Below are 23,682 nucleotides of genomic sequence, written 5' to 3' on the forward strand. Positions count from 1 at the left end.
TTTTTGGTGGAGACAGTGTCTCATTATGTTGTCCAGGGTGGTCTTAAACTCCTGGCCTCAAGTGATCCTACTACCTCAACCTCCCAAGTGAAACTAGGATTGAAGGCATGAGCTACCATGTCTGGCCATTAGTGACCTTTCATGGGATCCAGCCAGGACTTTGAGTAGAATAGGTTCATTTAAAGACACCAGAAGAGAATAGTTACTAAGACATTTTAGAGTTCATCAATCTATCACATTTATGTTAAAAAAAAAAAAAAAAGTTACTACATTTTCATACATATTTGCATGATATACAGAGAAGGTCTAAAAGGATATGCATTAAACTTAAAAACAGTGGATATATCTTTGGGAAAATGAATGGGATTTGGGCAGGAATTAGGATATGAGGGTGTTTATATGTCTGCTTTGTTAGAATACTTGTGTGACTTTTTTAAAGGAAAAGTTATTGCTAGAAAAAGTTTTAATTCATTCTTTCATTTATTCAGTAAACATTTATTGGATGATCACTGTATATTAGGCACTGTGCGAGGATCTGAAGTGAGGTAGAGATTCTACCCCCCAGAAGTTCATGTTCTGGTATAGTGTTTTTCAAATTTTGACTCAGTCTTGTTAGCAAGTTTTGAAATTAAAAATCAGTGGGTCATAATATTTTACTATTATCATTATTATTATTATTATTTTTGAGACAGAGTTTCACTCTTATTGCCCAGGCTGGAGTGCAATGGCGCAATTTCGGCTCACCGCGACCACAAACTCCACCTCCCGGGTTCAAGCGATTCCCCTACCTCAGCCTCCTGAGTAGCTGGGATTACAGGCATGCACCACCACACCCAGCTAATTTTTTGTATTTTTAGTAGAGATGGGTTTCTCCATGTTGGTCAGGCTGGTCTCGAACTCCTGACCTCAGGTGATCCACCCGCCTCAGCCTCCCAAACTGCTGGGATTACAGGCATGAGCCACTGTGCCGGTCATATTACATTATAACCCATAGTATAAAATAAAATATCTGTGAGTCCATACTTAAATAAAATTTTAATTGAGTAAATAAACAAATAGCCTGGGAAACATACCAAGACCCATGTCTGCAAAAAAATTTTTTTTAAATTAGCAGCAGATGGAGGTACATGCCTGTGGTCCCAGCTACTCAGGAGGCTGATGTGGGAGGATCACTGGAGCCCAGGATCTCAAGGCTGCAGTAAGCCACAATTGCACCACTGCACTCTAGTCCGGGTGACAGAGCAAGACTCTGTTTCAAAACAAACAAAAAACAGTGACAGGTCATATTGATAGTATGTGCCCTTGACATGATACAGTGAAAATGGCACTTTACCTCTGTGTTCTTTCTTCCAAAAAGATATAACTTCTGTCTAATAATAAGAATAACGTGAGACAAATCCCAATAGAAGTACATTCCTTAAACTACCTGACCAGTACTCTTCAAAACTCTTCAAGGTGTATCTCTGTACATCATGTAAATAATGTAATACATATATTACATTTTACATTTACTATATATATATATATATATATTTGTATACTGGGTCACAATGTAAAATATTTCTCTTACAGTCACAGCTTTAAAAGTCTAAATTACTTTTTTGGTAGGGGATCTTAACATGCAATAAAATGGTTGTTATGTAGACCATAGACAGGATTATCGCTCTTTATAGTTGGGAAGAGAGGATTGGAATAGGCAGGAAAAGCTTCACTGGGGAAAAGACAACATGTTATCATGATGACACTGGTTAACCCTTATGTAGCACTCACTGTGTGCCAGCTGCCTAGCCTGTTCTAGGAGTGTTACATATCCTAACTTCTTTAATCCTCACAACAACCTAGGAAGTGAGTACTGTCACTGTGACCACCGTACAGAAGACTGAGTTCAAATAGATTAAGTATCTTGTCCAAGGTCACAAAGCAACTAAGTGGTAGAGCCAAGCAGTCAGACTCCAGTTCATGCTGTTGACTGTTACACTATACTGTACTGGTACTACATGTTTTCTGGGTAGAAATTTGCTTTTTAACTTTGGAGATTTTATTTAAATCACTTTTCAGGAGGCAAAAAAGAAATGTTTTTGTCTGATATTACCTTAGTGTTTGTGTGTATGTATTACAATATTATGATTTGGGGGTACATAAAAAGCATTTAGAGCTAGAAAGAATGTTAATTATCATCAAATACCATTTTCTTTTTATTTATTTTTTTTAGACAGACTTGCTCTGTCAACAGGCTGGAGTGCAGTGGCGCAATCTTGGCTCACTGCAACCTCGCCTCCTGTGTTCAAGCGATTCTTCTGCCTCAGTCTCCGAGTAGCTGGGACCACAGGCGTGTGCCACCACACCTGGTTAATTTTTTTGTATTTTTAGTAGAGACGGGGTTCTTGACCTTGTGATCTGCCTGCCTCGGCCTCCCAAAGTGCTGGGATTACAGGCATGAGCCACCACGCCTGGCCCGTTTTCTTTTTTTGAGACAGAGTTTTGCTCTGTCACCCAGGCTGGAGTGCAGTGGTGCAGTCTTGGCTCGCTACAACCTCCGCCTCCCAGGTTCAAGCGATTCTGCTGCCTCAGCCTCCCAAATAGCTGGGATTACAGGCACCTGCCACCACACTGGTCTAATTTTTTTGTATTTTTAATAGAGACAAGGTTTCACCATGTTGGCCAGGCTGGGTTCGAACTCCTGACCTCAAGTGGTCTGCCCACCTCAGCCTCCCAAAATGCTAGGATTACAAGTATGAACCACCGTTACCAGTCTTATCATTTTCAATTCTAAATCTGCATACTCTACTTTTTGTTTTCTCTTTAGAGACAGAGTCTTTCTCTGTTGCCCAAGCTGGAGTGCAGTGGCTATTCACAGGCATGATCATAGCGTACTGCAGCCTCAAACTCTTGGGCTCAAGCAGTCTTCCCACCCCAGCCTCCCAAGTAGCTAATAATATGGATGCATGTACCTGGCTACATACCGTACTTTTTCATGCCGTGATTTGTTTGGCATTTTCTAGATTAATTGTGCAGCAGCATTAGAAAAGAGAATAATGACTTGATCACATCCAAAGCTATCTGAAGTTAATGCTCACTAAGCTCAAGTGAACATTTGGCTGGGTGCCATGTCTCACGTACGTGATCCTAGCACTTAGTGAGGCCAAGGCGGGTGGATCACTTGAGTTCAGGAGTTTGAGACTAGACTGGGCAACATGGTGAAACCTTGCCTTTACAAAATGTACAAAAATTAGTAGTCCCAGCTACTTGGGGGCTGAGGTGGGAAGATTGCTTGAGCCTGGGAGGTCAAGGCTGCAGTGAGCTGTGATTGTGCCACTGCACTTCGGCCTGGGTGACAGAGCAAGATCCTGTCTCAAAAAACAGAACAAACAAAAAGCTTAAGTGAACATTTAATGACACTGATGTACAGAGTGACACAATGTGATAGATTAAAGACAGCATTATATTATGAGTCAGGGGAGCAGAATTCAGGACTTCACTCTACATCTCTGATCAGTTTTCCCATCTACAAAATGAAGGGAGTACACCTCAGGGATGACACATATAAGGTGCATACATTGCCACTTCCTGCTTCCTTACCAACAACTGACAAGTAATCACACATGTCATCCTTTTGTTTTGAACCTGGAAGCAGCTCCAGAATCCTTCCCAAAGCAGCTATTACAGTTAGTCACAGTTGACACCCAAGTAGAAACCCATTTGCCATCTTTGGATATGACAATCTGTAAAGACTCTCCTAGGTCTAACTCCCAGAAATATGCCATCGGAAATATGATACCTGCTGAATTCAGCGTGTATTCAGCCTTTTCCATCTCTTTTCTCTGGGCATTAAGTTTATATTAAGTGGGTGCTAGGACATGGTTCCGATGATACTCTACTGTTTTTTTTTTGTTTGTTCGTTTGTTTTGTTTTTACTTTATTTTTTGGAGGTGAAGTCTCACTCTGTTGCCCAGGCTGAAGTGCAGTGGCATAATCCCGGCTCACTGCAACCTCCGCCTCCTGGCTTCAGGTGATTCTCCTGCCTCAGCCTCCCAAGTAGCTAGGATTACAGGTGCCTGCCACCACACCTGGCCAATTTTTTTTGTATTTTCAGTAGAGGAGGGGTTTAACCATATTGGCCAGACTGGTCTCGAATTCCTGTCCTCAGGTGATCCACCTGCCTCCGCCTCCCAGAGTGCTAGGATTTCAGTCGTGAGCCACCATGCTTCGCTTTTTTTGTTTGTTTTTGTTTTTGAGACAGAATTTCATTCTTGTTGCCCAGGCAGGAGTACAATGGCGTGATTTGGGCTCTCTGCAATCTCCACCTCCTGGGTTCAAGCAATTCTTCTGCCTCAGCCTCCTGAGTAGCTGGGATTAAAGTTGCCTGCCACCATGCTCAGCTAATTCTTTTTGTATTTTTAGCAGAGATGGGGTTTCACCATGATGACCAGGCTGGTCTTGAACTTTTGACTTCAGGTGATCCACCCACCTTGGCTTCCCAAAGTACTGGGATTAAAGGCATGAGCCACCACACCCAGCTGGTTTTTTGTTTTTGTTTTTGTTTGTTTGTTTGGTTTTTAGAGATAAGGTCTTCATCTGTCACCCATGCTATAGCTCACTGTAGCAATCGGTTCACTGTAGCCTAGAATTCCTGATCTCAGCCTCACCCTCCCAAGTAGCTGGGATTACAGACATGGACCACCAAACCAAGCTCAGTTTTTTTGGGGTGTGTGTGGTTTTTTTTTGTTGGTGTAGAGGCAAGTTGTCTTATATTGTCTTGGCTGATCTCCGACTCCTAGTGGCAGGTGATCAACCCACGTCAGCCTCCCAGTGCTGGGATTGCAGGCATGAACCACCTCGCCTGGCCCCATATTCTACTCTGAATCTACCAACCTCACTAGTCTTGAAAGCATGTTCATGCTAATCCAAGGAAAATGCTTGTTTGATTCCTACTGTAAGTAATCTTAATCTTCTTTCCCTCTTGGGGCTTTCTAGATTCTGTTGCTAGGGCATCCTAGCACCATTTGTGTAACACTTTCCCCTATGAAGTTGCCTTCTTTCTTCTTCTTTGGTATATATACATGCATTCACACAAGCTTTTGGGTGTAGCATCTCCTGACTTCCTTCCTGGTCATCAAAATATCTTCCCCAGCTCTGTGCGTACGTGTGCGTGTGTGCGTGTGCATGTGTGCGTGTGTGTGTGTTTGTGTGTGTGTGTTTGTGTGTGTGTGTGTGTGTCTTTAGAGACAGGATCTCACTCTGTAGCCCAGGCCAGAGTGGGCATGGTGTGATCATAGCTCACTGCTGCCTCCAATTCTTGGGCACAAGCAGTCCTCCCAACTCAGCTTCCTGAGTAGCTGGGACTATAGGTGCACACCATGATGCCTGGCTTTTTTTTTCCCCCGCTTTTTGTTGGTAGAGATGACATGGCCTCTCAAAGTGCTATGGGTATGAGCCACCGCACCTGGCCCGTGTGTGTCACTGAATGCAGATAGTTGTTTTTTGTTGTTGTTTTGGTGTGTGTGGATTTTTTTTTTTTTTTTGGTGAGACAGTCTCACTCTGTTGCCCAGGCTGGAGTGCAGTGGCATGATCTTGGCTCACTGCAACCTCCACTTCCTGGGTTCAAGTGATTTTCCTGCCTCAGCCTCCTGTGTAGCTGGGATTACAGGCATGCGCCACCATGGCTGGCTAACTTTTTTTGTATTTTTAGTAGAGATTGGGTTTCACCACATTGGCCAGGCTGGTCTCGAACTTCTGACCTTGTGATCTGCCTGCCTCGACCTTTTAAAGTGCTGGATTTACAGACATGAGCCACACGCCTGGCCTGAATGCAAATAGTTTAAAACAGGAAGTTCATACCTGCTCCCTGACCACTCCCAACACTTGTCTAAGCATATTCCTTCTTACTGTCCTATCTCAGTTTCATAATTATTTCATCTCCCTCCTCCTTGATGATTAATAACCATGATAGGTGCTTACAGCATTCATCTTTAGTTCTCAGATATTTCCTGTCTCTTGAGTCTCCACATTGTTTATTTTGGCGTTGTATATTTTATAGTAGAACTGGTTTACAGTTGTGTTTCTCTAGTTTTTTTACCACTGCATCATGCTACAGTTAAAACTGTCAAATGTTTAAGAGCATGCAAGAAAAGAAAGATGTATCCAAGTCTTTAGAAGCCTTCATTTACTCTTTTCAAAACTTGCATCCTAATGAGTATCAATTCAACATGTCCTTATTTGTCATCTTTGCTCTTGAAGTCAGTGGTAAGGAATGCTGTGCTTGTATGGTAGAAACCAATTTGATCCCTTGATGTAATACCTCAATGAGATCTTTTTACATCTCATTTTACCACTTAATGCAAGCAGGACATTTAAAGGCAAAGGTTTGGCCATGAGTACCTTTGAGACATTTTTTTCCTTTTACCTGGCAGTTGAAATCCAAGGTGTAGGAGTATAATTTCAAACTATCATAAAGATTGTTTTTAAATAACTTTGCTGAAAGGGAGTAAAAGAAAGGATGGTAATCTTAACTTCCTGGTAACCTGCCATAATTTACTGACAATAATTTGTGAGGCAAACAAAAGCAGCACTTGATACCAAATGATTAAACACCACAGAGTATGTTGCAATCCCACCCACAGCCATGAGCTTATCTTCCTGGAAAAGGGAGTGAATGGCCACAGGCTTCCCTCATGGCACAGCTGTTATATCCCCAGTTGAGCTGGTCTAGATAACATCCTGTTCTGTACAGGGAATGGACACAGCAACCCCAGGCTTGGCCACACTGGGGCTGGCTCTTTACAGCTTAAGAGTTTAGAATTGCTGTAAGATAACCACCCGTCTGATAGGGCTTAGGAAATGAGATGAGCTGGGAGGACAAAAAATATATATATATAAAACTTAGTCAAAGTATTATACCATAATGTTTCCAGTTGCAGCAAGGAAATAGTACAGTTGACCCTTGAACAACACAGGTTAGAACTGCACAGATCCATTTATATGCAGGCTTTTTCCAACCAAACACAGATGGAAAATACAGTGTTTGTGGCATGCAAAACCCCAGTATATGGGGGGCTGACTTTCTGTGTATGTAGGTTCCACAGGGCCTACCGCAGGACTTGAGTATGCATGGATTTGGTTGTACTCAGGGCAGTCCCGGAACCAGTACCCTGCATGCCAAGGAATGACTGTAATGAAAACAGCTCAGTTGTAAAGTGAACATTCATTGTAGACCAGCCCCTTTGCTAAGTGCTGTTTGTGTTACCTTATCTCACTCTCACACCTCAGATGTAGCCATCCCCCTGGAGTTCAGAAAACACAAGCAACTTAAGAGTCACATGGCAGGTATGTGGCAAAGTCAAGACTTGAGCCAGGTCTGTCTTACTCAAGTCTGAGTTTTTAAGCAGTGCATTCTCCTATCTCCTCAAGCAAGCAATATCCCCAAAGAAAAATACTTGCTGGTTTCCAGCTTGCCTTAGCTGCTTAGCTCAGTGCACAGTGGGACCCACCGTCTATCATGGTGTTGCCCAGCCTCTACTTCGCTGGGATTCTAATTAGTCCAAGAACCACTCATTTGACAAAGGTCCTATTCTTCCATACAATCTGCATATTTCACTAGGTACATGGGATGACACGTGAATAAAGGACATTCAGGCATCTAGTGAAATAGGGAGAATCATAAAAGAGAGTCTTGACTCCACTCTTTACAGTCTCCCTCTTTCACCCAGGCTGGAGTGCAGTGGCACAATCTCGGCTCACTTCAACCTCTGCCTCCCAGGTTCAAATGATTCTCCTGCCTCAGCCTCCTGAGTAGCTGGGACTACAGGTGCTCACCACAACACGTGGATAATTACAGGTATTCGACTTATGACCTACGCAACTTACGACCATTCGACTTTACAGCCACAGTCGCTAGCCACGACTGCTCCACATCTGGCAGCGCAAACGTTGCCCAGCTGGGTGTACGACAGTGCAGACCAGCTTCCGGCAGCACTACCATCTCTGCGTGCACCATTTCAACTGTACATATAGCCTATTCAACTTACAACCAAATCGTGTTATGACTGGTCTGCCGGTCCCAATCATGGTCGCAAGTCGAGCTAGTGCTGTACTGGTTTTTGTTTGTTTTGAGACAGAGTCTCATTGTGTCTCTCAGGCTGGAGTGCCGTGGTGTGATCTCAACTCACTGCAACCACTGCCTCCCAGGTTCAAGTGATTCTCCTGCTCAGCCTCTCACGTAACTAGGACTACAGGTGCATGCCACCACACCTAGCTAATTTTGTTGTGTTTTTAGTAGAGATGGAATTTTGCCATGTTGGCCAGTCTGTTCTTGAACTTCTGACCTCAAATGATCTACCCTTCTCAGCCTCCCAGAGTGCTAGGATTACAAGTGTTAGCCACTGCACCCAGCCTAATTTTGGTATTTTTAGTAGAGAGTGGAGTTTCACTATGTTGGCCAGGTTGATTTCAAACTCCTCTCCTCAGGTGATCCGCCCACAAGCAGTCACCTGTAATCTCAGCTACTTGAGAGGTTGAGGCAGAAGAATTGCTTGGACCTGGGAGGCAGAGGTTGCAGTGAGCTGAGATCATGCCATTGCACTCCAGCCTGGGTGGCACAGTGAGACTCTGTCTCAAAAATAAAAATAAAAATTAGCTGGGCATGGTGACATGTACCTGTAGTCCCAGCTACTCCTCGCTACTTGGGAGACTGAGGCTAGAGGATCACTTGAGCCTAGGAGTTCAAAGCTGTAGTGAGCCATGATTGTACCACTGTTCTTCAGCCTGGACCAGTATCCTCAGGACTGTCAAGGTCATGAAAAACAAGGAAGACTGAGAAACTGTCACAGACCAGAACCGGCTAAAGCAACATGACTATTAAATGTACTATAGTATCCTGGATGGGATACAGGAACAAAAAGAGGACATTAATGGAAAAATTAATGAACTTCAAATAAAGTCTGGAGTTAATAATAATGTACCAATATTGATTTCTTAGTTTTGGCAAATGTATCATGGTAATGTGAGAAGATAACAATGGCCATCTTTGCAACTTTACTATAAATCTAAAATTTCAAATGTTAAAGTTCATTTAAGAACTATTGTTCATCTTGGTTTTTTGCACTGATTCTCACAGGTGTTACAAAATGTGAATACAATGTTGTCAGCTGAGCCAAACCAGCCAGCTTTAGTGGTCATGGTGAAAGAAGGACTGGCCATTGGTCAATATTATGCTCACTTGGATTGATTTTTCCAAAATCTTTGTTGAATGTAAGAGAAACAAACATAAGGTCAATACAACTGAGTTAGACATAACAGCACAAGCATGAACCCTGAATGATGAGGATGAGTTAGGGGTGTCATGGACCATGTGTGTGCTTAGCCTTTGAACTGCAGCCCACCTCTGACACAAAGTCATGCAGTGACTTTGGGTGTCTCATTTCTTTTTTCTTTTTTTTTTTTTTTTTGAGACAGTCTTGCTCTGTTACCCGGGCTGGAGTGCAATGGCACAATCTCCACTCACTACAACCTCCACCTCCCCAGCTCAAGCGATTCTCCTGCCTTAGTTGTAGTGCAGTGGCGCCATCTCGGCTCACTGCAACCTCTGCCTCCCAGGTTCAAGCGATTCTCCTGCCTCAGCCTCCCGGGTAGCTGGGACCACAGGCACACGCCTCCATGCCTGACTAATTTTTATGTTTTTTGTAGTGACAGAGTCTTACTTTGTTGTTCAGGCTGATCTCAAACTCCTGAGCTCAAGAGATCGCCTGCTTCGGCCTCCCAAAGTGCTGGCATTACAGGTGTGAGCCACACCTGGCTGGGTGTCTTATTTCTAAACTTTAATCTGCTTGACCTTAAAATAAGGATAACAGGCTGGATACAGTAGCTCATGCCCATAATCCCAACACTTTAGAGGGCCAAGGCAGGAGGATGACTTGAGCCTAAGGGTTCAAGACCAGCCTGGAAAATATAGTGAAACCTCATCCCTACAAAAAGTTAAAAAATTAGCTGTGCATGATGGTACATTCCTATAATCCTAGCTATTCAGGAGGCTGAGATGGGAGGATCACTTGAGTCCAGAGGCAAAAGTTGCAGTAAGCTGAGATTGCACTGCTGCACTCCAGCCTGGGTGACAGAGTGAGGCCCTGTCTCAAAAATAAAATAAGGATAACAGAAGTACCTCCCTCAAACAATTGTGAGAATTGCTCAGCATAGAACCTCATGGAGCTTGTTATAGGGCCTGGAGGAATTTGACAAATTAATATTACTACTATTAGTTCCACCACTAAGGAAAGAAAAGCTTTACTATAGATCTTGTCTCCATTGCCCATAAAATAAAGCTCAGATTCCTTAGCATGACTTCTAAAGCCAATTATATCATATGCAAGCAGCTTAATTTCCTGCAACTATTCTTCCCACGCCCTAAACTGCAGCCCCAGTGAACTTTCCAGAGCTTTCATACTCGTTTTCTTTGCCTCAGTCTTCCCGGGTAGCTCATTCTTCACGACCTCACACCAGTGTCGCTTCTCTGAGAAGCAGTTCTTCACTCTCCTGTGACATTCCTTGTCCCTTCCTCCTGTACACCCATGGAAGTGAACCTGTCTGTTATCACTCATCACCTTGTACTGCTGTTGTTTACCTTACCTAGCACCTTTGCTAGGTATAAAAATTGGATTAGAAATCCTTACTACTTCATCTCCATATTCTTCTGGTGCTTGACACATCTTTTTTACCCAGAAAAACAATGAGTAAATTTAATGAATGTACATAGAAGTACTGCAGTTGCTCATAATTGTTTTAGAGGGAATAAATTTAAAAAAATTGTTTTCGAGGATACCTGATGAAAATGGTTTTTATTTATTAAAACCTCAATTCATAGGAATGAAGTGTGATATTATCAGATGATATTTACTACTACTTTATTTACTATTTATCTATAAAACAGATTTAGTATAGTTCTTTGAGAAATTTGATCTTGCCTTTCTGTTTTTTTGTTTTGTTTTGTCTTCAAGGTTCCAATTACAGCCATCTCTTATATAACTTTTTGACTATATTTGGAAAAGTACTGGCCAGGAAATAAAAATGATAAAATTTTTCCTCATGGTGAATAAACAAGGGCAGACGCGACTTTCTAAGTACTATGAACATGTGGATGTTAATAAGCGTACACTTCTGGAAACAGAAGTCATAAAGAGCTGTCTCTCTCGATCCAATGAACAAGTAAGTCCCTGGTCCTCTCTTTTATCTCTGCATTCAGCTCAGCCTTGCAGATTTGTTATTACTGAGTCTCAGAGGCCACCATTTTCTTTGAGCTATATTCATTCAACAGCTTCTACAGGAAATAAGTGATGTGAAATGAAAACTGAAATAAGCGTAGCTCTCTTTACATCCATTTAAGAAAATAAAAATAAGGAAAACCTGAAAAATCTTGGTTTCTTATTTAAGTCAGCATACTTGTCTCAGTGTACCTCAGAAATGACAAAAAAAATTTCCTTCTGCTAATAAACATCTCTTCTGTCTTTGTTCATATGAATTCAGCCCTTGGAACTCTCATGAGTGCCTGTGGCAGCTGGCTTTCTATAAGCCAAAAAATGAAGGTGTCAGATGATTGGTATAGAGGTGAATACTGAAGACCCATTTTGTGCCAGAGGATAATAATATTCTCAAATGGGATGGTTTTATTCTGCTTATTATTTTTGTGAATATACCACCAATATAATACTGATGCCAGTGATTTTAAAAACAAAACAAATTTGATTTTAACTTATTTTATTATGTAGGTGGGGAAAATGGAAATTAAAAATTCATATGAAACAACAAATCTATCCATCTTCCAAAACAGAGGTTAAGGCCAGGCACGGTGGATCACTCCTGTAATTCCAGCACTTTGGGGGGCCAAGGCAGGTGGATCACCAGAGGTCAGGAGTTCAAGACCAGCCTGGCCAACATGGTGAAACCCCATCTCTACTAAAAAATAAATAAATAAATAAAAGAAAATTTCAAATAGATTGTGTTTTCTTGAAAGATCCAGCTGAGCAGAGATCACCCTGGCTCTACAGAGAGCCAAAAGCTGCAGAATGCTTCTGTACTCATTACCTTTATCCTAATTTTAAATAAAAGCCCGAATTCTTCCATTTTGTAGACTGTCAGATGGCTTTCCGATAGAGGAATTTCCATGATTAAAACTTGCAGCTTCATTCCCAGGTGCATCTGGGCACCCAAGAGCAACACATCCTGGTACACAAAGCCATAAATTTCATGTTCGATCACATTTGGTCAAGCACACCCTAAAGTCCAGAAGAAGAATAACCCTGTGCTTCTGCCCACTTTCCACCTCACATCCACTCAGCGCCTTCCTGTAGCTCTTTGTACAAAGACTATAGGAAAGGGATGAATGAGGCCGGGCGCAGTGGCTCACGCCTGTAATCCCAGCACTTTGGGAGGCCGAAGCGGGTGGATTGCTTGAGGTCAGGAGTTCAAGACCATCCTGACCAACATGGTAAAACCCCGTCTCAATTATATAAAAATAAAGAAAAGAGAAAAAAAAGGAAAGGGATGAATGAGAAGGGAGTTTTATCCATGTGTCGGTGGTAGGCTAGTTACTAATTCATAGGAAGCAATGTTTACAATGGGAGATTTTGTCTAGTGTCTGCCACAAAAAGGCCATCTTTAAATAATATATAAAATAATCTACATGGCTTCTTTTCATGGGCCTAGGAAAAAGCAACCAATTTTTGTTTGTTTGCACTGTGTATTTGGCTCCTCAATGACTATTAAGTAGTACAAAACTGAGAATATCTAATAGCTTCCAAAAAAGTCTTGGGGAAGTGAGCAGAAGAAAATCTTCTTCATCAAGTTTGCGTAGTTTTGCTTCAGAGGAGCTTTAAAATGCTGATTATTAATGATCTTTGCCTGCTGAGTTCTACACAGAGCCAGGCAAAGGAATGAGAAGGAGCACAAGTGGGAACCCATGTGAACACTCAGAATTTTTTCCGAGACTTCTCCGGTTCCCGCTAGAGGTGCTTCCAAGTGGTCCCCTGAATATTGTAAAAAGGCCACCAATGGTTGTGTCACATCTTAATGTTCTATATTTCTAGGAATGTTTGTCAGATACTCAAATCAGAACCTAGAACTTGTGCATGACATTTTAAAGACCTCTCTCTCAACCATAGTAATAATATCTCATTGTGTTTTGTCTAGTGCTCTTTCATCGAATTTAAGGATTTTAAGCTGATATATCGGCAGTATGCAGCTCTCTTCATTGTAGTTGGAGTAAATGACACTGAGGTAAGGTAACAGAAGAGTCCTTGGAAAATGCAAGAATTTCTATTTGCCTCCTTAAGAATTATGACTCTCTTGATTTTTTTTTTTTTTTCCCCAAGAGACAGGCTGGAGTGCAATGGCACAGTCATAGCTTACTGCAGCCTTGAATTCCTGGGTTCAAGCAATCTTCCCATCTCAGCCTCCTGACTAGCTGGGCTGGGACTACAGGCTCACACTGTCAAGCCCAGCTAATTTTTTCCTTTTATTTTTTTTTAGAGACGTGGTCTCACTGTGTTACTCAGGTTGGTCTAGAACTGACTTCAAGCAGTCTTTCTGGCTTAGCCTCCCAAGTAGCTGGGAATACAGGCACAAGCCACTATGCCTGGCTGGGATCTTGGTTTCTTTTCTTTTCTTTTTGAGACAGAGTTTCGCTCTTGTTGACCTGGCTGGCATGCAATGGCGTGATCTCAGCTCACTGCAACTTCTGCCTACTGGGTTCAAACGATTCTCCTGCCTCAGACCCCCGAGTAGCTGGAATTATAGGCACACGCCACCATGACCAGCTAATTTTACATTTTCGGTAGAGACAGGGTTTCTCCGTGTTGATCAGACTGCTCTCAAATACCCGACCTCAGATGATCTGCCCGCCTCAGCCTCCCAAAGTCCTGGGATTACAGGCATGAGCCACCATGCCCAGCGGATCTTGGTTTCTAGCAAGGTTGGGGAAAGCTGTGTGGAAGAGAAATATCTGGGATGTTTCTTGGATTAGATGAGCAGCTTACAAAATAGAGAAGCCCGAAAACACAGAATGCCTTCTCCTGTCCTAAGCAATACCAGTGCCCTGCCTTTGTTCTCTTGCACAATGAAACAGCTCAGATAAGTATAGAGGCCAACTGATTTTGGCATTAAACATGGGCTGACATATCAAAAGCCAGAGAAAACTATAAAGATGATTGTATTGTAATTACGTCTCCTCAGATTTATTTCACAAATGCCAGTCCCAGTTCAATAGCACTTATGGCCATGGAATCCCTCAAAGGATGTTTTAGATCTAACTGAAATATTGGTTCATTGTTTTTATCCATGAACCAAACTTTGAAGTGGTTTCCCCATCTTCATAGATAGAAAAATGATGGCATGAAGAACCTGAAAAATTGCTTCAGCCAATTTGTGGTAAAGTCAGGAAACATCGCTAAGAACTCTGAATACTAGACACTAAGATTTTAATCTGGCTAGATGCATCATGGACTTAAAAAAATATATTTCTTTTAATTTTTTTTAAGACAGGCTGTCACCCAGGCTAGAATGCAGTGGTGCCTTCAGGTCTCACTGCAGTCTTGACCTCCTGGTCTGAAGTGATCCTTCCACCTCAGCCTCACGATCCCGACTACTTGAGACTACAGGCACGCACCAACATACCTGGCTATTTTTACTTTTATTTATGTTTTTATTTTATTTATTTATTTATTTTGAGACGGGGTCCCACTATGTCACCCAGGCTGGAGTGCAGTGGCACAATCTCGGCTCACTGCAATCTCAGCCTCCCAGGTTCAAGTGATCCTCCCGGGTTCAAGCAGTCCTCCTGCCTCAGCCTCCTAGTAGCTGGGATTACAAATGCATGCCACCATGCCTAGCTAATTTTTGCATTTTTAGTAGAGATGAGGTTATGTTGGCTAGGCTGGTCTTGAACTCCTGACCTCAAGTGATCTGCACACCTTAGCTTCCCAAAGTGCTAGTATTACATGCATGAGCCACTGTGCCTGGCCTATTTTTTATTTTTTTGTAGTGAAGAGTTCTCATTATGTTGCCCAGGCTCATTTTGAACTCCTGGGCTCAAGTGATGTGGCAATGACAGTTGTGAGCCACCACTCTCAGTTTCCAGGCTCACTCTGTTTCCCAGGCTGGAGTATAGTGGTGCCATCATAGCTCACTGCAGCCTTGAACTCCTGGGCTCAAGCCATCTTCCTGCCTCAGCCTCCTGAGTAGCTGAGACTTACAGGCACACACTACCACACCTGGCTAGTTTTTAAATTTTTCATGGAGACTGAGTCTTACTATATTGCCTCGGCTGGTCTTAAACTCCTGGCCCTAAGCCATTCTCTTACTTTGACCTCCCAAAGCGCTAGATTATAGATATGAACCACCACACCTGGCCAAAAAAAAAAAAAAACCCTAAAGGTTTTAAGGCTTATCTACATTTCCCCGATTGATAAGCATTTTTTAAACAAGTGAGTGATAGAGTGGTTCTGAATATTTATCAGTGGAGTCTACTTTCCTCACATTATCTGTTCACTAAGCCAAGTGCTCTAAAACCTGGAAGCTGACTGGGAAGTTCTATGTCCAGTTTACATGAGGGCCACGCTAAAATTGATTGTATCTTATTTCTTTTATTTCAGAACGAGATGGCTATTTATGAATTCATTCATAACTTTGTGGAAGTTTTAGATGAGTATTTCAGCCGAGTGGTAAGTCTAATAGCTAAAAGATGGTTTACTTCCTCAACTCAGTTTCCGAGAAATTGAGTCTCTTTGGATCTATATCGAGAACATGTGTTAAGACCGGGCATGCCTGTAATCCCAGCGCTTCGGGAGGCTGAGGCAGATTGATCAGCTGAGATCAAGAGTTCAAGATCAGGGCCAGGCGCGGTGGCTCAAGCCTGTAATCCCAGCACTTTGGGAGGCCGAGGCGGGTGGATCACGAGGTCAAGAGATCGAGACCATCCTGGTCAACATGGTGAAACCCCGTCTCTACTAAAAAATACAAAAAATTAGCTGGGCATGGTGGCGCGTGCCTGTAATCCCAGCTACTCAGGAGGCTGAGGCAGGAGAATTGCCTGAACCCAGGAGGCGGAGGTTGCGGTGAGCCGAGATCACGCCATTGCACTCCAGTCTGGGTAACAAGAGCAAAACTCCGTCCAAAAAAAAAAAAAAAAAGAGTTCAAGACCAGACTGGCCAACATGGTGAAACCTTGTCTCTACTAAAAATACAAAAAAAATTAGCTGGACATGGTGGCACACGCCTGTAGTCCCAGTTACTTGGGGAGGCTGAAGCAGGAAAATCACTTGAACTCAGGAGGCAGAGGTTGCAGTGAGCTAGGATCATGCCATTGCTCTCCAGCCTGGGCAACAGAGGGAGATTCCATCACCAAAAAAAAAAAAAAAGTGTTAACGGAGTTTTAATAAGTAAAAGGTAAAATTTAAATTATGCCAAATTTTCTTTATCTTTCCTTCTGGTTTATCCAAAGTGTTACAAACCTACATACACCTGAGATCTTTATAAAGAGCTGGAATAAAAACCCTCATTTATTTTTCTCCCAGTTATGAGCTTTTGCCATCTAACTTGCCCTCTCTTTTCTTCTTTCTGCTTTCTTTCCTAAGACACCAGTACCCTTTTCACCTCAAGAAACATTTCCATCCAAACCCTTATTTTGAGGGTCAAAAGTCAATTCCCCTTAAGGAAATATGTGAGCTCTTTTTCAAAAGTCTTTTTTAAAGCCATTTTAATAGCTATATTGAAATATATTTTATGTATAATACAGTTCACCCATTTAAAGTGTATAATTAAGCTGGGTATGGTGGCAAGCACCTGTAGTGCCAGATAGGAGGATGAAGTGGGAGGATTTTAGGAAATTTCATCACTTGACAAAGAAACATCATACCCGTTAGCATTTCCCCCTCATTATCCCCCTCTACCCACTGGTCTTTCTTTTTTTCTTAGTAACTGTTTTTTATTTTTATTTTTTATATTGATACATAAGAGATGTAGATATTTTCAGGATACATATGACAATTCCATACATTCATATAATGTATAAACCAAATCAGGATAATTAGGATCTCCATCACCTTAAATATTTATATTTCTGATCTTTTTTTTTTTTTTTTTTTTTTTTTTTTTTTTTTTTTTTTTTTTTTTTTTTTTTTTTTTTTTTTTTTTTTTTGAGACAAAGTCTCACTCTGTTGCCCAGGCTGGAGTGCAAAGGCACGATCTCAGCTCACTGCAACCTCTGCCTCCTGGGTTCAAGCAATTCTCATACCTCAGCCTCCCAAGTAGCTGGGATTACAGGCTCATGCCCCCACACCTGGCTAATTTTCGTATAGACGGGGTTTCACCTTGTTTGCCAGGTTGGTCTTGAACTCTTGACCTCAGGTGATCCACCTGCCTCGGCCTCCCGAAGTGCTGCAATTACAGTCATGAATCACCATGCCTGGCTGAATATTTGTATTTTCTTTATGCTAGGAACATTTGAATTATTCTCTTAGCTATTTTGAAATATACAATAGATTATTGTTAACCATAAATCACCCTACTGATTTATCAAATACTAGGTCTTATTTCTTCTATCTAATTCCATATTTGTACCCATTAATCTACCTCTCTTCATTTCCTCTTTTCCTCTTCCTTTCCCAGCTTTTGGTGACCACCAATTTACTGTCTTATCTTCATGAGATCTACTTTTTTAGTTTCCACATGAATGAGAACATGTGATATTTGTCTTTCTATGCCTTGCTTATTTCACTTACATAATGACCTTCAGTTCCATACATGTTTCTGCAAATGACGGGGTTTTATTCCAAAGACCGGCCTACACAGGGGACATAGAGATGGACTTTAAAATCTATCTCTGTTGATTGCTTGGCAACAGTACCATAGACCAGCACTTTTCAGTAAAACTTTCTGCAGAGATAGGAATGTTCTGTACCTGTGCCATCCAATACAGTAGGTATTAGCCAGTTGTGGCTCTTGAGCACTTGAAATGCAGTTAGTATAACTGAGGAAATGAAGTTTTAATTTTACTTAATGTAAATCTCCACACGAGGCTGGTGTTTACCATATTGGACAGTGTAGCTCTAGCTTCTGCTTACCTTGTGATGACACCTCTCTTGTTTAGACGGACTGGTTGCAAGTCAGGGTCTGTGATCAGAGCTGACCATAATTAGCCATTTCGAGGTGACACCCTTGAAAACTAATATAATTTCCCAAAATAATAATGTTCTAAACCTAGGAGAATAAAAGTGGGTACAAGTACTATCATTGCTAGGGTTTTTACAATTATTATTATTATATTCAGTAACTGAGAATAAATAGCACATTGCTGAATTATAGGTATAATTTTAGGGAGAGTCAGTGACCACATAAACCACAGAAGTAAAGATTTGAATTTAATTTCAGCCAGGTGATTTTGCAGGACTTGGATGGTACCAAGGGATGACTTGGCTTAGTATCAAACCATAGCAAAAAGAAGAAAAGGAAGAGGGAAAAGAACACTACGGGAAAGAAATAGGATCTGTCCCCTCACAGAGAAGGCCTTGTCATCTAGATTTATTTTTAGGTTTGTGAGTTTTAAACATTCTTTCTGTGGCTATTTTTACTCTTCTAGAATTTCCAAATCTTAAATTTGGAGATCAGTCTCATGCTGCCTGGGGCTGAGAGAAGCATCTCAGCATCACATTTTTAAAACAAAAAGCCAGTCCAGTTAGCTTCAAAGGAGGGTGAGGGTTGCTGCTGTTGAAGAAGTGGTATCAGGGATTTTTTGGTGCTGATTTGACAAACCTTAAGTCCTTTCATATTTTAAATTAATTCTCTACTTTTTTCTTCCTCCGTGCTTTTTTCATTACATAAATATCTATTTTATTAAAAAAAAAATTTAAACATATAAGCAGGCTGGGCACCGTGGCTCACACCTGTAATCCCAGCACTTTGGGCGGCCAAGGTGGGCAGATCACAGGTCAAGAGTTTGAGACCATCCTGGCCAACATAGTGAAACCCCATCTCTACTAAAATACAAAAAAAGTTAGCTGGGTGTGGTGGCTCATGCCTGTAGTCCTAGCTACTCGGGAGGCTGAGGCAGGAGAATTGCTTGAAGCTGGGAGGCAGAGGTTGCAGTGAGCCGAGATCTTGCCACTGCACTCCAGCCTGGTGCCTGGCGAAAGAGTGAGACCCTGTCTCTCTCTCTCTCTCTCTCTCTCTCTAGATAGATAGACAGACAGATAGATATAGATATAGATATAGATATAGATATGTGTGTGTGTGAGTGTATGTGTGTGTGTGTGTGTGCAAAGAGAAAGAGGAAAGCGAATACATGTAATTATACATTTGTCTAAACCCATATAATATACAACACCCTAATAGAGTGAACCCTATTGTAAACGGTGGACTTTGGGTGAGAATGATATAGGTTTGTCCATTTTAACAAATGTACCACTGTGGTGGGGGATGCTGATCATGGAAGGAGGCTGCACAGAGAGGCAGGGGGCATGGGATGTCTGCATATCTCCCCCTCAGTTTTGCTGTCAACCTAAAACTGCTCTAAAAAAAGTAATGTATTTTTTGGCCAGGCATGATGGCTCACACCTGTAATCCCATCACTTTGGGAGGCCAAGGCAGGTGGGTCGCTTGAGCTTAGGAGTTCAAGACCAGCTTGGACAACATGGCAAAACCTTGTCACTACAAAAAATACAAAAATTAGCTGGGTGTGGTAGTGCACACCTCTAGTCCCAAATACTTGGGAGGCTTGAACCCAGGAAGCAGAGGTTGCAGTGAACCAAGATCATGCCGCTGCACTCCAGCCTGGGTGACAGACTGTCTCAAAATAAATAGACTGTCTCAAAATAAATAAATAAAATAAAATAATTTTTTTAAGGGAGAAGATCATCAGTAAGCTCATCAGTTACTGCTTACTGCTGTTAGGTGCATTTCCTTTTAGACTTTCTCTATTTGTAGCTATATAATCATATGTATCTTGACCTTTATACATACATATATAGGATAATACTATGGCCGGGCGCAGTGGCTCACGCCTGTAATCCCAGCAATTTGGGAGGCTGAGGCGGGTGGATCACAAGGTCGAGAGATCAAGACCATCCTGGCCAACATGGTGAAACCCCGTCTGTACTAAAAAATATAAAAATTAGCTGAGCGTGGTGGTACGCACTTGTAGTCTCAGCTACCCGGGAGGCTGAGGTAGGAGAATTGCTTGAACCCTGGAGGCGGTGGTTGAAGTAAGCCAAGATTGCTCTATTTCTGTTGCACTCCAGCCTGGTGCCTGGCAACAGAACAAGACTCTGCCTCAAGAAAAAAAAAAAAAGGATAATACTATGTATGCATTTCATAACTTTCTTTTTTATTTAACAATATGTGAGTACTTATATGTCTACATCGTCATTTGTGGATATGCTATGGTTTGCTTAATTAGTCCCCCCATTGATAGATACTTAGGTTATTATCAATAATTTGCTATTACAAACACCATTACCCTGAATATCCTGTCATATATCATTGTGCCATTGTCTAATTTTTTCCTTAGGATAAACTCCCAGAAGTAACATCAGTGGATTGAAAGGGTGTGGCACATTGTTAAGGTCTCCGATTCACACATCAGATTACCTACATTTGTAATGATTGAGTTAGTTTATTTTTCTCTCTGCTTTCTAAAGATGAATCGTACTGGCTTGTAAAATTCCTTTGAACTACAGCCAATTTCAAAAAAATTACAGTCCCAAACTTGGGGCCTTTGCAGAGTCAGACTGCTGTGGCCTCCAAGCCAAGAAGCAGATAGGAGATGTCACTGCTATGGATGCAGAAGTCTCCTCATTCTGACTCTGCTAAGAACAACGGGTCCCAGTGTCTTTGTTCTCACCCTTGCACTCTTTTTCTCTTTTTCAGAGTGAATTAGATGTATCCTTTTTCAATACTGTTTTCCACAGTACTTGACAAGCACATTCTAGTACTTATGAGGTAAGTGCTATAGGGCAGGAAAACTATTCAGCAGAATCCAGAGTGTTCATCACCAACAACTATGACAAGACAGCCGGAGGTACAGGTGTTCTGCAGAATGCCTCCCCCACCTCATCACCCTTCTTCAACAAGATGATTTTGTGTATGTGTGTGATGGAGTTTTGCTCTTGTTGCCCAGGCTGGAGTGCAATGGTGAGATCTCGGCTTACTGCAACCTCCGCCTCCTGAGTTCAAACGATTCTCCTGCCTCAGCTTCCCAAGTGGCTGGGATTACAGGCACCTGCTACCACGCCTAGCTAATTTTTGTATTTTTAGTAGAGATGAGATATCACCATGTTGGCCGGGCTGGTATCAAACTCCTAACCTCAGGTGATCCACCCACATTGGACTCCCAAAGTGCTGGGATTATAGGCGTGAGCCACTGTACCCAGCAAGACGATTCTTAAGATTTTTTTTTTCCAGGCAGGACAGTGCTATCATAGCAGTTAATAACTATTGCTTATTAATTTAATTTCCTGTAAGCATACAGAATGGGCTTTTTCAAAATTTAAATAACACAGCCAAAAAAGTGTTTAGTCCTCCTACAGAAACTGAATTTCTAGGGTTCCAGGTATAAATCTCTAGAAATGCCCTAGTGACTGGGTAAGGCCTACAGTATTGATAAACTGGAAAGTTAAAGAAATTGCCTGGCTTGCGTTCATTTCCCTGATAGCAGAGAAAGTTCTCCTTTTCTCCTTTTCTTCTATGTCATTTAAAATACAATGTCCAAGGACCCTCAAAACAAGCATGATTTGCTTAGAATACTGCAGGCTCACAGATTTTGGCAGGAGCCCTCTGGACTTTGTGCGAGTGTTTGGGAGGCAGGTTAACTTTTAAGCTAATTATTTACTTCAAAAATCTACCTATCACTGAGTCCTTTAAGAACACATCAGGGCTTGAATCTAAAATAGTAAATTAATCATAACAAATGTTTACTAATATATATATAATATCCTTAGAATAAAACAAATACATATGAATTATAATATATTTATATGTATATATACATGCATGTATTTGTATGTGTGTGTACATGCACAAACAGCTATTTTTCACATTTTGCCAGAAGCATTAAAATATTAAGTGGATGCAAACCTAGTTCTGGGCGTAGTATCCAATTTTTATATGTGTATGTGTGTGTGTATATAGGTGTATTATATATGTGTGTGTGTGTGCGCGTGCGCATGTGAGTATGTATGTGGCTGGGCACAGTGGCTCATACCTGTAATTCAAACACTTTGGGAGGCCAAGGCAGGTGGATCATATAAGATCAGGAGTTCAGACCAGCCTGGCCAACATGGCAAAATTCCATCTCTACTAAAAATGCAAAAGTTAGCCAGGCGTGGTGGCACGCACTTGTAGTCCCAGCTACTTGGGAGGCTAAGGCACAAGAATCCCTTCAACCCAGGAGGCAGAGGTTACAGTAAGCTGAGATCGTGCCACTGCACTCCAGCCTGGGTGACAGAGTGGCACTCTATCTCCAAAAAAAATTTTAAGGCTGGGTGCAGTGGTTCATGCCTATAATCCCAGCATTTTGGGAGGCCGAGGCAGGCGGATCACCTGAGGGTCAGGAGTTCAAGACCAGCCTGGCCAACATGGTGAAACCCTGTCTCTACTAAAAATACAAAATTAGCCAGGTATGGTGGTGGGTGCCTGTAATATTAGCTACTTGGGAGGCTGAGACAGGAGAATTGCTTGAACCCAGGAGGCAGAGGTTGCAGTGAGCTGAGACCATGTCACTGCATTCCAGCCTGGGCGACAGAGTGAGACTCTGTCTCAAAAAAGAAAAAAAAAGAAAAAAAATTTGTGTGTGTGTGTGTGTGTTTGTGTGTGTGTGTGTGTGTATGTAGGTGTATTTTATATATATTATATATATACATATTTTATATTTTATATATGTTTATATATTATCTATAAACACATATAAAATACACCTACATACACATATGTACTATATATATATATATATATATAGTCTCACTCTGTCGCCCAGGCCAGAGTAGAGTGGCGTGCTTGCGGCTCACTGCAGCCTTCACTTCCTGGGTTCAAGTGATTCTCCTGCCTCAGCCTCCTGGCTAATTTTTTCAACTTTTTTTTTTTTTTTTGTAGAGACAGGGTTTCACCATGTTGGCAATGCTGGTCTTAAACGCCTGACCTCAGGTGATCCGCCTGCCTTGGCCTTCCAAAGTTCTGGGATTACAGATGTGAGCCACTGTGCCGGGCCTTATTTATATTTTTAAATGTATATATATACTTACATAAATGCCCAGAACTAGTATGTTTGCATCCACTTAATATTTCTGGGGATATGGCTATTTACTTGTTACTATTGATAGTAAATGTCTCTGTATTGATAAAATTCTTTTTGTACACTGGAGTTGGAAGCCTCTGTAAACTAACTGGGAAAATCTGAGTGCCCTCTAGTGGTGAATGACCCAAATCTATGATCCCTGTGACCTAGAAGGGATCATAAATCCCTTTATAGGTTTTAGCATGCTGAATAAAAATACACTGTGATACGCAGACCACGTTGTATATTATGGTGTATTTTCATTCATTGTGGTCTATATATTACAGTATATTTTTATTCAGCATGTAATATTCTATCTTAAGCCAGTCAAAGCAATTCAAAATAAATATTTTCCTACTTATACAATGTACAAGTAAAA

At 41.6% G+C, this 23,682-nt stretch overlaps 1 protein-coding gene across 8 annotated transcripts in view; it reads left to right on the forward strand.

Moving 5' to 3' along the window:
- Window positions 1–23,682, forward strand: part of AP4S1 (adaptor related protein complex 4 subunit sigma 1) — a 60,802-nt gene that overhangs the window by 25,553 nt on the left and 11,567 nt on the right. For 5 of the 8 annotated variants that reach the window (XM_017537586.2, XM_017537587.2, XM_037741718.1 and 2 more), the window contains exons 2-5: window positions 10,987–11,194; window positions 13,175–13,261; window positions 15,634–15,702; window positions 20,903–20,914. In XM_017537586.2, coding sequence (XP_017393075.1) covers window positions 11,057–11,194; window positions 13,175–13,261; window positions 15,634–15,702; window positions 20,903–20,914 — 306 coding nt within the window. In that variant the 5' untranslated portion in view covers window positions 10,987–11,056. Of the gene's footprint in view, window positions 1–4,758; window positions 4,934–7,721; window positions 7,836–10,986; window positions 11,195–13,174; window positions 13,262–15,633; window positions 15,703–20,902; window positions 20,915–23,682 lie in introns of those variants that run through there. The other 3 variants (XM_017537585.2, XM_037741716.1, XM_017537590.2) reach the window with 3 other exon arrangements.

Source organism: Cebus imitator, unplaced genomic scaffold, assembly GCF_001604975.1.
Source record: "Cebus imitator isolate Cc_AM_T3 unplaced genomic scaffold, Cebus_imitator-1.0 Scaffold104, whole genome shotgun sequence".
NCBI classification, from domain to species: domain Eukaryota; kingdom Metazoa; phylum Chordata; class Mammalia; order Primates; family Cebidae; genus Cebus; species Cebus imitator.